This window comes from Molothrus ater, chromosome 22 (assembly GCF_012460135.2).
Source record: "Molothrus ater isolate BHLD 08-10-18 breed brown headed cowbird chromosome 22, BPBGC_Mater_1.1, whole genome shotgun sequence".
Taxonomy (NCBI): domain Eukaryota; kingdom Metazoa; phylum Chordata; class Aves; order Passeriformes; family Icteridae; genus Molothrus; species Molothrus ater.
In genome coordinates, this window is record NC_050499.2 from 2004174 (window position 1) to 2019848 (window position 15675).

At 52.3% G+C, this 15675-nt stretch overlaps 2 protein-coding genes across 7 annotated transcripts; one reads left to right on the top strand and one right to left on the bottom strand.

Moving 5' to 3' along the window:
- Positions 1-88: 88 nt before the first annotated feature.
- TIRAP (TIR domain containing adaptor protein) lies at positions 89-4778 on the bottom strand. 4 transcript variants are annotated; one of them, XM_036397472.2, is made up of 7 exons: positions 4559-4711; positions 4169-4305; positions 2363-2446; positions 1803-1903; positions 1584-1638; positions 703-1311; positions 89-562 (listed from the first exon to the last, which is right to left on the bottom strand). In XM_036397472.2, the coding sequence occupies exons 5-7, from the start codon at positions 1588-1590 to the stop codon at positions 519-521; spliced, it is 660 nt and encodes a 219-aa protein (XP_036253365.1). In that variant the 5' UTR covers positions 1591-1638; positions 1803-1903; positions 2363-2446; positions 4169-4305; positions 4559-4711; the 3' UTR covers positions 89-518. The 4 variants fall into 4 exon arrangements, with proteins under 4 accessions (XP_036253365.1, XP_036253366.1, XP_036253367.1 ...); XM_036397473.1 differs by lacking the exons at positions 4169-4305; positions 4559-4711 and adding an exon at positions 4726-4778; XM_036397474.2 differs by lacking the exon at positions 4169-4305 and having other exon boundaries at positions 1836-1903.
- Positions 4779-8851: 4073 nt separating this feature from the next.
- On the top strand, positions 8852-15642 carry FAM118B (family with sequence similarity 118 member B). 3 transcript variants are annotated; one of them, XM_036397458.1, is made up of 8 exons: positions 8852-8939; positions 9063-9140; positions 11097-11349; positions 12133-12360; positions 13503-13631; positions 14294-14579; positions 15067-15126; positions 15197-15642. In XM_036397458.1, the coding sequence occupies exons 1-8, from the start codon at positions 8920-8922 to the stop codon at positions 15397-15399; spliced, it is 1257 nt and encodes a 418-aa protein (XP_036253351.1). In that variant the 5' UTR covers positions 8852-8919; the 3' UTR covers positions 15400-15642. The 3 variants fall into 3 exon arrangements, with proteins under 3 accessions (XP_036253351.1, XP_036253354.1, XP_036253355.1); XM_036397461.1 differs by having other exon boundaries at positions 14375-14579; XM_036397462.2 differs by having other exon boundaries at positions 8859-8939; positions 15214-15341.
- The last annotated feature ends 33 nt before the right edge of the window (positions 15643-15675 follow it).

A 15675-nucleotide genomic window follows, 5' to 3' on the forward strand; every position in this document is an offset into this window, starting at 1 on the left:
GGCGGCTCGGAGGTCGCGCACCCCCGCGGCTCCTCCTCCCACAAACGCCCGAACCGAAGATTGAGACAAAAATAAATACCCAACACCATCAAAATGTAAAACTTCTGCATTTTCGTAGTCGCAACGATTCCGTGCAGCGTCACTGCCTGCCTCATATCTTGTCCTGCCCACAGGCGCCCAGCAGGCGCCTTGTCAGCTTAGTAGGGGTTCCGGAGCCCTCAGGACAGAGAATGCCAGCGCAGTAAAGAGCTCTCATGACCCTGAGAACCACCCGATACCAGAGCTTAGTGTTTGTGTGATGGATGTCCCTGTTCCCGCTGAGGAGATTTTGGCCACCATGACGTGGTGGGCTCCAGTCTGCTGTCCCTCATGGATGTGGAGAACTCCCTATCTTTGGTCCCAGGTCTGGTCTGAGCAGCTCAGGTTTGACCTCAGGGTCCAATGGGACATGCCAACGTCCAGATCCAACGGCAACAGCTCCATGATGCCCATGGGAATGCATCTGTCTGCTCCCAGCACTACTCCATGCTTTTTGTGGAGCTCTTGCACAGTTCCTGGAGGTCTACAGGGACAGCAGATGAGTTCCATTAGCAAACAATTATTCTAAAAATCAACTTTAAATAGACATATGGAATGTGGTCCATTCCCATAGTCCTCACCCCAACGCGCTGACGTTTCACCAGCACCTCAGAGGATACTCACAGCGCATGACAGTGTCTCTGATCTGCCTGAAGCTCTTCTCCTTCAGCGCCATGTAGATGTAGTAGATGTTCCGCAGCTCCCTGGGATAGTCCTTGCGATCCACGTCCTTCAGCACTGGGATGGTTCGTCCGTTGGCCATGGGAGCCTCAGCCAAGGCCTGGTGCATCTGGTACCTGCACCAGGGGTCCTGCAGGAAGCCGGGGGTTATGAGCATGACCCAGCAGTGGCTGTTCTGCACGGCGTCACACAGCTCTGTCACCACCGCGCTCCCCGCCACCGCGTCCCGCAGCTGCAGGAAGCACCGGAAGCTCTCGGGCTGGCCCTCCAGGTAGGACACCAGCTCTGACACCAGCTCCACGTCCCCCTCGCTGTGGCAGATGCAGACGTCGTAGCTCTTGTCCCACCGGGGACTGTGCGAGGCGCTGATGTCCACTGCTGACACAGGAGACAGGGAGATGGAGCTGGTGGCCAGGCTCGTGCCAGGAGAAGAGCTGGTGCTCTTGGCAGAGGATGAGGAGGAGGAGGAAGGTGAGGATGAAGCAGAGTGGCTGGACTTGAGGCTTTCCACTGAGCTGGGCTTGGGTTTGTGCAGGAGCCTCCTAAACCAACCTGCAGAGTGAGGTCACAGTCAGTTTTGGGGGCTCAGCAGCCCCTGGACTTCCCAAGCACAGCATCATTCACTCTGCAGGATGCCCCCAGATGGAAAGGGGTGGGTAGGATCTCACCTTGACCCCAAAACCATCCTGGTCCCTGAAACTGAGCTGCCACCAACACCTGAATGCTGTGGCATCGTGAGGAGCAGCCCATGGGCACCCCGGTGTTCTGCTGGGGAAGGGATGCTGTGAGGGAGGGGACAGAGCCAGGTTTGCTCCCAGACTCACCAGCCATAGTGGGCAGCACACTGCTCAGCCACTGATTGCCAGCAGGACACCTCTCCTGAGAGCAGAAAAGAGGAATTAAAAACTGAGAGCAAGAACTGCTTCATGGCAGGTCTCAGCCCAGTCTGTTCCAGGGATCTGCATCTCTGGGGTGCTCTTACAGCCCCAAAATCACCCCCAGCACATCTGCCTCCCCAAAATGTGCTGGGAAGGAACATTTACCTGTTACTGGCTCTCTCCACTGGAGATACACACCTGCAGCAAGCGAGGCCAAGAGAGAATGGGGAGGAGAAACCCTCATTCCCATCAGTGGGAAAAGGATCCTGTAGAGAGAAGGGGAAATCAGCTGGGATCACCAGGGATGGACTGGGTGCTGGCAAACCAAAGGCAGTGTGTGTGATGCCCAGAGCTGTGCATCCTTGGTGCTGCCTGCCCTGGCATTCCTGTCTGTTCCCTGCCAGCTCACACCATCCTCAGCACTGTGCTCCCAGCATGGTTTAGGGAGCCCAGACACTCCCTGCAGACACCCAGGAACAGCAACATGGCAAACAGCTGCTGTTTTCCACTGCTGGCATCATCCCTTCCGAACTGAAACACCCCACGTCATGCTGAAGCCTTTCCCCTACTCCAAAAACAGCCCAGGACAGCAGGAAATGCCCACAAAACCCCAGCACACCCACGGAAACCACAGTGCCCAAGAGTCACCACTCAGTGACAGCCAAAAGCTCAAGTGTGAGTGGAAAAATGAGCATGGACAGTGGGGGAAGTTGGAGGGATCTTACCTGGAATGCAGGAGTCCGGCACTGGAGCAGGGAAGGGGATGCATCAGCCCCTGGGTTTGGCAAATAAAGATCTTCTGGGATTACCTGGGTGGGAAAGGACAGGTAGGATGTTCACTCTGCAGTCGGATGGGGTCTGCAGTGAATGGCGGGGCTGATCCATCCTTGCAGCTGCCACTTCCAGGAGCGGTTCCCAGTGAAGCCCCCCCAGGGTGGAAATGAGGGCAGGGGCACCCACCTGCCTCCCCAGGAACAGAGTGGAGGAGCTCCCTGAACACCCAGGTGCCCCCAGCTGCCAGCAGCTCCAGCCTCTGCTGGGGAATGTGAAAGCACAGGCAGGGTAAATGGGCTGGGACTGCAGGGAGGGGAAGCCAAGCCCCACCAGGGGCCTCCCTCCCACATCCGCCACATGCCGTCACTAATGGGTGTCAGAGTGCCCAGCCCTCACCAGCACCCTGCTCTGTTCTCCTCCCTGGTTTCCTGACTAAATACAGACAGGTCCATCTTTGCCACTCACACTTACTTTATGAGTTAAATTTACCTAACAAGTCATTTTTTCACCCCAAAATCCCCCCTGTATTTCTCCTTCCCCAGGTCTCGTTCTCCTGGTGCTGCTGGTGGTGGCCACAACTGACACTGCCTTCATCTCCTCATCATCCTCAACCCCTCCTCCTTGGGAGATGGAACCAGGACTCACCTGGAGCTCATCTCTCACAGGACATTGAGGAGGAACCACCTGTGAGAGATGAGCTCCAGGTGAGTCCTGGTTCCATCCCCCAAGAACCTGGGGGGTCTCCAGGGCCCACATGCCCATCCAGCTCCCTGACAGGCTGTTCCTGGCACAGGAGGTTTCCCCATCTCTTCCCTGCCTAGTGGACAATGCCTGGACCTCTGATGTGGACACTGTCCCACACCCCATGGGACACCAGGAGAAGGGGCCCTGGTGTCCAGCCCTGCTGCTGAATGTGTCCTTCCCTCTCCCATCCGAGTCCTCACCGTGGATAACAGCAAAGCCCGCTGACCTCAGATCCCCTGGCACTGGGGGAAGAAGCTGGCCCTGGCACTCACACGGGAGCATCTCCAGAGTGAGCCCAGGGTGGACCAGAGCACAAAGCTGGGTCAACATCTCCCTCACTGTTAACCCTGAAGCAGAGTAGTGACCATCACACCCCACTGTGCACAGTACCACAGCTCCAGCTGTGGGGTCCCCAGACTGCAGGAGCTGGGCCAGGATCCACCAAGGTGGGTCCTCACCTCTAGCCCAGCAGAGAGAATTGTAGAACCCCAGAAGAGTTTGGGGTGGAAGGGACCTTAAAGACCATCTTGTTCCAAGTCCCTTCCAGCAGTCCAGCTAGCTCCAAGCACTGGCCTTTGAAGGCCTGGCATTGGCAGATGGCCATGCTCACCTAACTCAGTGTGTTCATGGAGATGCCCAGTGCCCATCACCCCAATTTCTGGACTGCTACACCAGTCCACCAAGCAGGGGACACCAGTTGGCCCCTTGGTGGCCAAATCCCAAAGGAAAAAGCCCAAGGCCGAGTGGTACCGAGCCCCATAGGCTACCACCAGCCATGGGCCCAGCACCACTCATCCCACTGGGACCCATTTCCCATTAGTCCCTGCCCCTGCACTGCTGCCACCACCCCAAAAATCAACTCCTCACGCGAGGACAGGACCCAGAGGAGGGCAAGTCACCTGCCTGTGTGAGTCACCCCACCTGGAAACCCCAAAGAGGGAACCTGAGGGAGGGTGAGCCCACAAACCCTAAACCCCACGAGGCAGCACCATCTGGATCAACCTCCACCCTACCTCAGCAATAACAGAATCATTATTAAAGGAGTAATTAGGCAGGCACAGCTCGATTCACAGCGTGCCTTGACCCAGCAGCAGCACCACGCTGAAATTCCTGCAGCAGGAGTTCCGAAGCCTGTAGTTTACAGGAGTGCCTGTGGAATTTACAAACAGCAAAGACCAGCTGCTGAAAGGCAGGGTCAAATAGTTCTGGGGGAGAAAATAAGGCTAATTTTGTCCCTAAAACCACCATGAACGTTTCATTTACGGTGCCAGTACAGAACAGTTCGCAGCTACCCAGAAAACAGAATAGTTCTTCTTCTGGAAGGCTCTAAGTACACCCAAATTCCGCCACATATATGCCTGAAGGCATCACAGCGGCCGTCCAGGCCCAGGCACCGCGTGTACCTCATAGGGCTGGAGACGCGGTCGCACATACAGGAACCCAGGCAACGGCAGCTGGCGGAGGAGAAGGCCCTGAGGGGTAGAGGGGCACGGGAACACCTCCAGGCCCAGCGCGGGCGCGGGCGCGGCCCCGGCCCGGACGGACGGACAGACCCGACAGACAGACAGACCGGCTTGGCACCGCCTCCGGCCCAGCACTGCGCCGCGCATGCGCCCGCGCCTTTTATAGCCCCGCGAGGCGCCGCGAGAGCATCGCCGCGTTCCCACGCCTGGCCCCGCCCCTTCCGCTGCCAGCCAGGGACGGGGCGGGGCTGGATGGAGGCGGGGCCAACTCGTCCCGCGGGGCGGGGCGTGGCCGGGCGCGGGGCGGGGCGGTGTCTCCTCAATGGGGCCGCGCGCGCGGCGCCAGGTGCGTGCGGGGCGCGCGGCAGCGGCGGGGGGCGGGCAGGGCGCGGTTGCCATGGAGACAGCGGGGGGGAGCTGTTGCCATAGCGACGGCGGCCGCCATAGCGGGGGGGTGGTCCCATGGCCGCCGGCCTGAGGGGACGGAGCGGCCTGAGGGGAGCGCAGGGACCGGCGGGGCCGGGGGTGCGCCGGGGCACCGGGAAACCTCCGGCAGCCGCGGGCGGCCCGGCCGAGGCTCGGCCCCGCCGTCGCGTTCTATAAAAGCTCGTTTTTATTGATGTGTCCCCGTGGGAAAGGAGCCTCGGCGTCCTCCCCGCCTGCTGAATGCCCGTGTTGTTGTTTTTCCCGCAGCTTTAGTGAGGAGGGCACAACGGAGAGCACAGGTAAGGGCTCGAGCAGAGTCGAAGGTGTGACCCCCCCCTCCCCGCTTCCCTCGGCAGAGTCAGTTCTGGAAAGGCAGCGGGGGTCTGTGGGATACAGAGCTCCGCCAGGCTTTGCTGTGTCACTGCCTCTCCTTGCTCATGGAGAGGAGCACGTGGAGAATCACAGAGCTGAATAAAAACCTCTGGTGTGTTTTGTCTCGCGTCCAGGGAGGCTGAATCCTGTGTTTTTGTGGCTTGGACAGGAGCAGGGCTTGTCCTCGGTCCCATTGTCCCTGGAGCCTGTGTTTTTCTAGGATGCTTTTGATCCAGATCCAGTGCAGCTCCCACGTGGAGGGGTAGGCTTGGGAATTGGCCAGGGACAGCTCAACTTTCAGCTGAAACAAAGTGGCTTTTACACTATCTTATCCCAACACCTTCAAGGGCTGAATTGAAAGAGAAGCTGGTAGTGACATCTTTGCTGGTGGCAGTTCTCAGCACTCAGAGAAGCTGAAAAGAATGGATGAGCGGTAGGTTTGTACTTGTCTCTTTTGGGAATTTGTGGGGGCTCTTCTGGAGGAGCCCATCTTCCAGCATGGTGCTGGATCACTTGGCTTCATTTTTAAACATCCAGGTATAGCTTTAGTTGTGTGTTGGGTGCTGAGCATGGAGATGGTGTCAGCAGCAACTTCTCCATGAGGTGGGGGAGAAAATGTTGCATTAATTCCCCGTTTTGGTTCTGCAGGTTGGGCTCTGGTGTTGACTGTGTGGTGTGGTTGTGTTTTACAGAGCTGCAGAGAGGTTTTTGTAAATACACACCCTGTTTGAACCTCGGCTGCGTTTGACACACGTGGTGTTCAGGTGTTTGCTTTTACCTGGGATACACCTTCCCATTTCCAACATTTCTGCAGCTGGATGTGTCTGTGTCACACAGGGAGTTGCTGTGGTTGAGTTTCTCCAGTTTTGGGGACTTGGGCACAGTTTAAAGCTGAAGTCTGGAAGGCTTTAGGATAAATTAAGGGATTTCTGTGGTGTGGAGGGAGAAAGAGAACGCAGCAATCCCACACAGGGAGTCTCTTTCAACCCTGATAAAAGTGATGGGGACAAGGTTGGGACAGGGGAATGGGGCATCTGAGCCAGGAATCCATGGAGTGTTGTGTTTACAGTCTTCAGCTCCCTGTAGTCTAAATAGCTGGAAAGTTCCCAATGTCTGAAGAAGGCTGGAGAGACACTTCTTATCTTCTGAGTGCCTGTGGCTCCCTCTCCTCCATGGCACCTGTGTTCCCAGGGGAACCTGCAGTACCTGATGTGGTTTTTTCCCATGGCAGTGTCATGCTCTGAGGTAATTCAATTTAATTTTGGCTACCTCAGCTGTGCCAGCACGATCCATCCCTCTAACAAGCAGAGTTTCTCCCCAGGACTAAAAACTGGAGGTTTCTATTTCTTGGCTGAATCCCTATGAATTCTTTTTAAGACCTGTAATAACTTTTTTGGAACTAGGCTGTATTTATAAGGTGTTTTTGTTCCTTTATGGCTCTCTGCAATGAATAATAGACTTGAAGGTTGAAGGTCATTATATCAGAAAACCTTACAAGGTGATTATAATTCCAAAAGGTGTTTTTTCCTAAGTTTAAAATTGCTTTTGAAATTTCATTTAGAGGCACTTAAAATTGATTTGATGGCTCCATTCCTGCTGTTAATAGCATGGGAATGTGCAGGGTGAGTGAGATGGGAGCAGTGCTGAGGCAGGTGGAAGCAAACAGGGGAGCTCTAGGTGGGAGTTTACAAACAACCTTGATATTCAAGCCTCAGCTGATGATTCACAATGCAAAGATAATTATGAGCTTAAATTATATCCAATTTAAAAAGCAAGGAAGGATTTACCTTTAGCTGCAGCTCTGCTTCTGCACAGGGGCTGAGGGCAGACCTGGCACCAGCAGCAGCTCAAAACTTCCCTGTGAAACACTCCAGTTATCTATTGTTAGTGCCTGCCTTATCTAAAGCATCTTTGCACCACTAAATAAAATCTGGCTGGCTTTGTGGAAGCAGCCTGTCCTTCCAGAAAAATCAGCTAATCCAAAAGGAGAGATGGGACCCTCCTAGGAAGGAAAAAGAGGGGCTCTTTCCCCCTTTATCCTGATTGTGCTTGGCTGCATTCACTCAGCAGGGATTTGATGGTGAATCTGACAGATCTGTGTCCAGCAGGTCCTCCTGTCTTCCTGAGAGTCACTTTGGTCTTTGGAGATGTTAACCCCCTAAAACAGTTCACCTGACAGGTTGCAGGTATTCAGAGGTGATGAGGCTGCAGAGGTTCATTGTCAGAGCAGCACTGAGCTCCTGGGCTGAGTGTGGGTTGGAAAAATACAGGGTGCAATGTTCACAAGAGTGTGTGATGGAGGAGCCCTGCCTGGCATGCACAGACGGGGGAAAACAGGAGATTCCTCACTTGCTAAGGGCCTTTGACACTTATCCAAAATCTGGGCCTAGTAAGATGAAAAGGTGATTATTTAGAGTGATGAGCAGCACATGTTCAGTAATGTTTCAAGATGTAGGTAGTGAAAACCAGCTCTTTGAATGAAAAGCAGCTCTTTGAGGTGTTCTACTGTTGGTACAATGATTTTTTATTGAGAAGGTGATGTGATGGAAGTGTCCCTGCCCACGGCAGGGGTGGAACGACACGAGCTCTAAGGGCCTGTCCAGCCCAAACCAATCCAGAATGCCATTGTATAAAGTTTTCTGAAGGGGTCAGAGGGTAAAGGCTGCACCAATCTGAGCTCCTGACAGTGTCACTTTGCCCTGTCCAGCACTGAAGGGTGGTGCTTTCTTAGAATACTGGCTGATTTCTCACATGATCCATGCCAACACTTGCAGGTCCTACCTGGAGAGACCTGCCATTGTCACCTGCTGGGCTGCCAGGGAGCAATCACAGCATGTCATCTCTAGAACAAACCCTCAGATCTCTCTGAGATGGCAAAACCTGCAAAAACTCAGTGATTTTGGGTCAGCAGCTCTGCCTCAGCATTTCCTCTAGCCAAAAGCCCTTGTCTAACAGAGTTTTTGATGGACTCTTCATTACAATTGGCAAAGAAAAAGCAGAGGAGAGTGGACAGTTCTGTGAATTTTCATTCCCTTTTCACAGACTTACTTTGGAGAAGTGGGAGAGTACTGCGTGCTGGCAGAGCTTTTGTGTTTTATGTGACGGGCTGCTGAAAGAGTTCTCAAACTGCACTTCCTTCCCGTGGGCTTTAAGGTCATTTCCCAGTGCTTGCAGACTCATGGCGGGCTGGGAAACCCTTCTCTCATCACCAGGGAATGAAATGCTCTCCGTGGGTTTTTGGAGCCAACAAAAATCTCTTTGTCTTCTCTTCCCTCCCACTGTTTCCCAAGCAGCAAGTTTGTTGACAGGCCTTGTGGGGAAGGGGGGAGTGCTGCTCCAAGATCCAGGCTCTCGGGGAAAACGAGCTGCTGAGGTGGAACAAAGGGTCTGGCAAAGTGTGTTTTGCTGAGGCAATCACACCTGGGAAAAACAGCCAAGGATTTTATGGTAAAAGAGGTTAAGGAAGAGGATGAGACTGTGGGACAAAGTTCAGAGACAAAAACATGCAATTCTCAGCCCAGAGGTGATCTTGGAACGATAACAAACCTGAGATTTATCCACCTGTGCAAAGCTGGATCTGTAAAACCTCGTTGTTGTGCTGGTGTCCATGTGCAGTGACTCCGCTTTGGTGGTTTGTCTGTTACAGAAACTGGATGGCTTCTACGGTGAGCCTGGGCAAGGAAACATTGTTGGAAGATGGAATGCCACCTGCAAAAAAGCCCAGGTAATTTTCATTATGCTCCAGTGAATTTGTTCTAACCAGAGCCTTTTCCTTTGCCTCGCATTGTTCTTTAAGGATTGTGACCCCTGGCGACCGCGGCTGTTTTGTTTCCTGATCCAAGAGCTGTGTGCTGGCTTCTGGCCGTGCCCTGGGCTTTCCTGCTGTTTGTGGAACAAACACCTTCACACCCAGAATGTACTTTTTTTTTGGTTTTAACCCTCAGCCAGGGGATGGGGTCGCTCTCAAAGCTGTATTTTGCTGTCCTGTCTCCATGGTCCTGTTCACTCGCAGTGTCAGGTCGGACATGGTGTTTGTGCTTCTTCGCTTGAGTTGGGTGGTGGTTTCCAGGAGGACAGAGTTACTCAAATTAGTATGGTTGAGCTGCATGTAAAGGCTAAATAATTCACTCTGAGGCTCCTGGTGCTTAGAAGTAGGCTGTCTTACAGTTCTGTGAGTGGAATCTGACTGGTGGATAATTCTGTCTGCCAGAGACTGAGACTCTGGCTGCTGCAGGCTCAAAAGTTCTTGTGAACAAGCACCTAATTCAGCTGGGGGGTTGTCTCCCACTAATTTGATTTATTTGCAAGTTCTGGAGGGCTGCAGGATAGTACTGTATGGACTCAAGGTTGATCTGTGACCCTGGAACGTGCAGAAGAGACGCTGGAAGATAATTTTTTCCTTGCTCAGGATATCAAGGTAGAAACAAGTGCATTTATCAGAAGGGCAGGCATGCAGGACATTAAGACTTGGTTATTTGTTATTATTTTGGATTTCAGTCCCTGTATTTCCAAGAGTGTTTTTATACTAGCTCATTAGCCTGAATACTAATTTATTCCTCACAAGAGGCTTGCAGTCCTAAAATTAAACCTTGTTTATCAGCAGTAACAGTGAAACCCTCCTCGAGGAAAGGGTTAACAAGTCTGTTTTCATAGGCAGGGGCTGAGGGAAGGCACAGCTCCATCTGTGTGGTGTTGGTTTCCTCTCCCCTTCTCACTAAATATCACGTGTTTGCTGATAAAGCCCATTTCTTCCATACAAGTTGCTTTCCCAGGCTGCTGCTCCAATCCTGGGAAGCTGCAGCAGATCCCTGCTGCAGAAAGCAGCTGGACACCAGGCAAGGCAAAGCAAAGAGCAACACATCTGCTTAATAAATGATAAAGGTCACATTTAAAAGCTCTGTGCAGGTGTAAAGCCAGGAAAACAGGGAGGAGGGGAGGAGGAAATAAGGAGAACACAGCACTGCAGCCCTTTCATGTGACTCTTTATCATCTGGATATTCTAAAAAATTGGCCTTGAGCATCTTGCTGACATTGCAGGCATCACAGGGAAGGGATTGCTGGTACAGCTGAGGGGGTTCCTCAGCAAACTGGGGCTGGGCCCCTCCAGGGCAGATCTAGGAGGAAGCTTTCCTTGCTTTTGTCTGTGCTGGCATAAGTGGGGCTGTTGTCTCAAGGGCCCTGTTCTGCACCTTGTTTAAACCAGGTCACATTTCTGACCTGCATGGGATCTGACACACGTTTTATCTCGGGACACAGAGCGTGTGTGTCTCATTCTCTCGTGCTCACCACCCCTTTCCCATGCCCTCCAGCCCTCCATGTAACTTTTATTAATAGACTTCCCTTATTCCGGATTTTTAGTGGATTAGCTTTGCTGCAGAAGCACCCCAGGGCATCATTGACTTCCCCAGTAACCATCATGGTAACAGATTTGATTCCCAAAATGTTGTAATTAGGGACCTTGTATTGGGAGCATTTGTGCTGCTGATCCATGCAGCTGCCTCCTGTCCTCTAAGGATACCAAGCTGCTCCTCTCACACTCTGTTTATCAGAGAGCCCCATTAGATATTGATTCAAAATTTAGGCACAGGGTACCTCCCTCTCCCTCAGTCTGCGTGTGCCATCACCCCAGACACCCTTCCCCTCATGGTGGTACCAGCTGTGCTCCTTTCTCCTTTTGCAGGAAGCTGTTGCCAAGTCTCAAAACCAAGAAGCCTCGGGAACTTGTGTTGGTGATTGGGACAGGAATTAGTGCTGCAGTTGCTCCCCAGGTCCCAGCACTGAAGTCCTGGAAGGGGCTGATTCAGGCCCTCCTGGATGCTGCTATTGACTTTGATCTCCTGGAAGATGAGGAGAGCAAAAGGTTCCAGAAGTGTCTTCACGAAGACAAGAACCTGGTCCATGTTGCCCATGACCTTATTCAGAAGCTGTCTCCGGTCAGTGTGCTTGTACCTGCCCTGAGCATAGGATTTGGCTTTTGGAAATTGCCAGATTTAGTTCTCCAGTAATGGTGCCCCATCCCAACAATTCCTCTGTGTACAAGGAACCACAGGTGCACTTACTGTGCCAGGTGCCTGAGACATAACCCTGCTGTGGATGTGGGTTTTGGGTATTTCACCTGGACCCAGATGATTAAAGGGATGGAGCACCTTTCTATGAGAAAAGGCTGAGAGAAGTGGGATTGTTAAACCTGGAGAAGAAGGCTTCAGTGGTGACCTAATTGTGGCCTTCCAATACCTGAAGGGAGCTGACAAGAAAGATGGAGAGAAACTGTGGACAAGGGCCTGGAGTGACAGGACAAGGAGGAATGGCTTCACACAGCCAGAGGGCAGGTCTAGATGGGATATTGGGAAGAAATTCTTCCTTGTGAAGGGGGTGAGATTGCCCAGAGAAGCTGTGGCTGCCCCATCCCTGGGAGTGTTCCAGGCCAGGCTGGAGGGGTTTGGAGCAACCTGGGATAGTGAAAGGTGTCCCTGCCCATGGCAGAGTGGGATGAGATGGCAGAGTGGGCTTTCCCAACCCAAACCAGTCTGGGATTCTGTGATCCTATGACTATGCTGAAGGAGAGCACCCACCCTGGTGCAGCCAAGGCTCTGTGTTTGCCCTACAAGGACCCAGAGCTTTGCAGGGTGTTGGGAAATGTGGGCAGTTTTTCACGGGGCCATTTGATGTGAGGTGTTGCGGGGCTGGCTCTGATCTCAATCTTCTCCCCTTCTCAGCGCACAAGCAACGTTCGCTCAACCTTTTTCAAGGACTGTTTATACGAGGTGTTTGATGACCTGGAATCCAAAATGGAAGATTCTGGGAAGCAGCTGCTTCAGTCTGTGCTTCACTTGATGGAAAATGGGGCCCTTGTGTTAACCACAAACTTTGATAACCTGCTGGAGCTGTATGCAGCACACCAAGGGAAGCACCTTGAGTCTCTTGACCTGACTGATGAAAAGAAGGTAAAGGATGATTATTTCTTTTGTCAGGGTCTGTGGTGGTGCAGAATGTGCTCTCATGCTGCCTGAGGGCATTGTTCTGATTGTAGTGGTTTAACTGGTGGCAGACAAGCTCCAGGCAGAGGCTCTCACTGTCCAGGGCAGCAAGCAGAGGAATGAGGAGGAACACTCCTTTCTGGAACGCTGGTTTGCTGGCTGCCATCCAGTGCTCAGGAGGAGTCCTTAAGCCTGCTATTCCTTTGATCTCTGTCCTTGAAACTTCTGGCTTGGCCTTGCTTCCACATAAGGCTCGGGTCGATGTTTCCAGCCCATATGAGAAACTCCATGCGAGATGCAAAGCTGAACTTTTTATTTTTATAAGGTGCTGCACAGTGCTTTTTGTGATGGGCGTTCAGGGCTGCAGCCTTCAAGGATCCCCTCTTGCCCCATGTCCTCTTCCTGGAATGGCTCCTCCTGCTGCACTCTCAGAGCTACTCTCTTTATGCAAAAATCCCTCTCCTGCCCCAGTCAGGCTGTGAAACCCTGAGCTCTGCACCTGCTCACCTCATCTCTCCATCATAGGTTTTTCTGGTGGGGAGCATCTCATCCTTCTGTTTGTATGTTAAACACCCTCATTCTCTGTGTCCTGTGCAGTCCTTGCTCTCTTTTCATTCTCATTTCTGTGCTTCATGTTTCCTGCGTGACCTCTTAATCTACATGGCTGGAAGTACTTACAGTGTTACAAGTAAGCATTCTAATTATTGCAAGCTTAAACGAGCTGAGGTCTGCAGGAGTAAAACGAGAGCCTCAGAAGCAGCTGTCTGAAATGGAGGTCAGCTCAGCCAGTGACTCCCTCAGAGCCAGTAGGGGCCACAAAATAAAACTTGGTAGGCTTGAGAGACATGCTGAAAGAGGATTTGTAGTTTTTCTGGTCAATCTGGCATTTTGATTCCGTCTTCTCATCGCATTCACCAGCCAGCTGAAGTATTAACCCAAACAAGCACTCCAGGCTGTGGCTGCAGGCCATGGTGTGGAGGCTGAAGGAGGGATGAAGATGAGGAAGAAGCAGCCTCTTTGGAATGCTTCCCCAAAATGTTACATTTAGCAGTGCTGTGGTAGCCAACGTGATGCACTCACGGACGTTGCTGCGGGTTTGTGCTGTGCAGGTGCTGGAGTGGGCGCAGGAGAAGAGGAAGCTCAGTGTCCTGCACATCCACGGCGTCTACACCAACCCCAGCGGCATCGTCCTGCACCCGGCCGGCTACCAGAACGTGCTGCGCAACACCGAGGTCATGGTGAGCCACGCCGGGCCAGGCCTGGGCAGCTGCAGCTCCCACCAGGCACAGCTCAGCTGGGCTTTGGCTGAGCTTCACAGAGGGTGGGGGAGAATTCATTAGCTATGGGGAATAGGAGGGTGAATTCCCTGGCCTGCTGAGGTGCTGGAACACCTCCCATGTCACAAACATCTTTTATGAAAAATCCTTTGCTTAGGATTTTTCCTCCTGAGAAGCTGAGAGGCCTCAAGAATAAAATATAAACAATGATTATCTGCTGTTGTGAAATGCAACAAGTAGATCTTTGATTGGCCCATGTTAGTTGTTTCTAATTAATAGCCAATCACAGTCAGCTGGCTCAGACTTTCTGTCCAAGACAGAAGCCTTTGTTATTCATTCTTTCTTTTTCTATTCTTAGCTAGCCTTCTGATGAAATCCTTTCTTCTATTCTTTTAGTATACTTTTGATATAATATATATCATAAAATAATAAATCAAACCTTCTAAAACATAAAGTCAGATCCTCGTCTCTTCCCTCATCCTAAGACCCCTGTAAACACAGTCACACTCCCACACTTGCTGAAGGATGGCATTTCTGCAGAGCCTCCCCAGGGATAGGGCAGGTGCTGTCTCTTGTGAGGATGAAGCTCACCTTGACCAAGAACATCTTTCCCTTTCTTAAAGCGAGAGATTCAGAAGCTGTATGAAAATAAGTCCTTCCTCTTCTTGGGCTGTGGTTGGACAGTTGATGACACCACGTTTCAGGCCCTGTTTTTAGAGGCTGTCAAGCACAAGTCAGACCTGGAGCACTTCATGCTGGTGCGGAGGGGGGATGTGGATGAGTTCAAGAAGCTCCGTGAGAACATGCTGGACAAAGGGATCAAAGTGATTTCCTACGGGGACGACTACGCTGACTTGCCCGAGTACTTTGAGCGGTTGACGAGTGAGATTGCCATGCGGGGCCGAGCAGGTAGGGACAGCGGCTGGGCTGGGGGACCCTTGGCTGGCACCATGCACAGTAGACAGGGGTAGTAGCCCCTGTTCTCCATGCTATATAGATTCCTGAAGCCTTTTTTTTTAAAAAAAAGCAAACATGTCTCTAAGTATAGCTGGATCTGCAGGTTACTTTTCTGAAAACACTGTATGTTTTAACAGTTTAGACAGCTGTGCTGCTTCCCATGCCTGCAAACTTTTTCATGTGCAGCTGTTTGTTCCCTTTTTAGTGAAGGCGCATTTAGTTGCATTTAGTCTCAGTGACCCTCGTGCTGCTCAGCCTGAGCCAATGCTTTTAAACAAGAGGTATCACTAATAAATCATAAAAATGGGGGGAAGTGGGTTCACTGGCCAGAGCCTTGCTGGCAGGCATTCTGAGGGTTAACCCAGCCAGGAAAGCCTGTGTGAAACCAGCACATGGGCAGCTGGCTCTCCACCTGAGACTGGTCTCTGCTCTGCCCCAGGTGTGCCCAAGGAGGGGCAGCAGCTGAACGGTTCTGCCGCTGCCCATGCAGAGGTAAAAGGTAAGGAAGGCGCTCTGGAGCCAGAGGCTTCACCCTGTGTTGCTCCCTGGAGTCCCAGGCAAGTTTTCAGCCTTTGCTTCCATGCAGGATGCAGCCCCTGAGCCTGAGCCCTGCCCAGGCCCTGAGCTGTGGCAGGGGCTCCTGGGACAGGCCCAGGCCAGGCCAGCAGCCCCCTGGGAGGCCGGAGCCCACCACTGTCCCACTGCTGTCCAGCACCGAGCCAGGACCCTTGCGGCAGGGACGAGGCCAGGACAGAGCCTTGACCACGGATGAACAGCTGGTCTAACACAGCAATTGTGGTTTTACTGGGGCTGCGTGTGCCTGCGGAGCGCGGTATCCCCGAGGGAGCTGCAGCCTCCTCTAACTTCATACCTAGTGCTTTTATATTCTGTATTTCAATTTAAAAATGAAACTTGAGCTTTTTTTTTTTTACTGGAAGCTCTAGTTTTCTAGTCCTGTCTTTTTACTGTACAGTATTTTGTATGTTGAAGTTGTATTAAAGGCCCGCTCACTGAACTTTGGCTGCTGTATCATTTAAAGGCCCTTTCA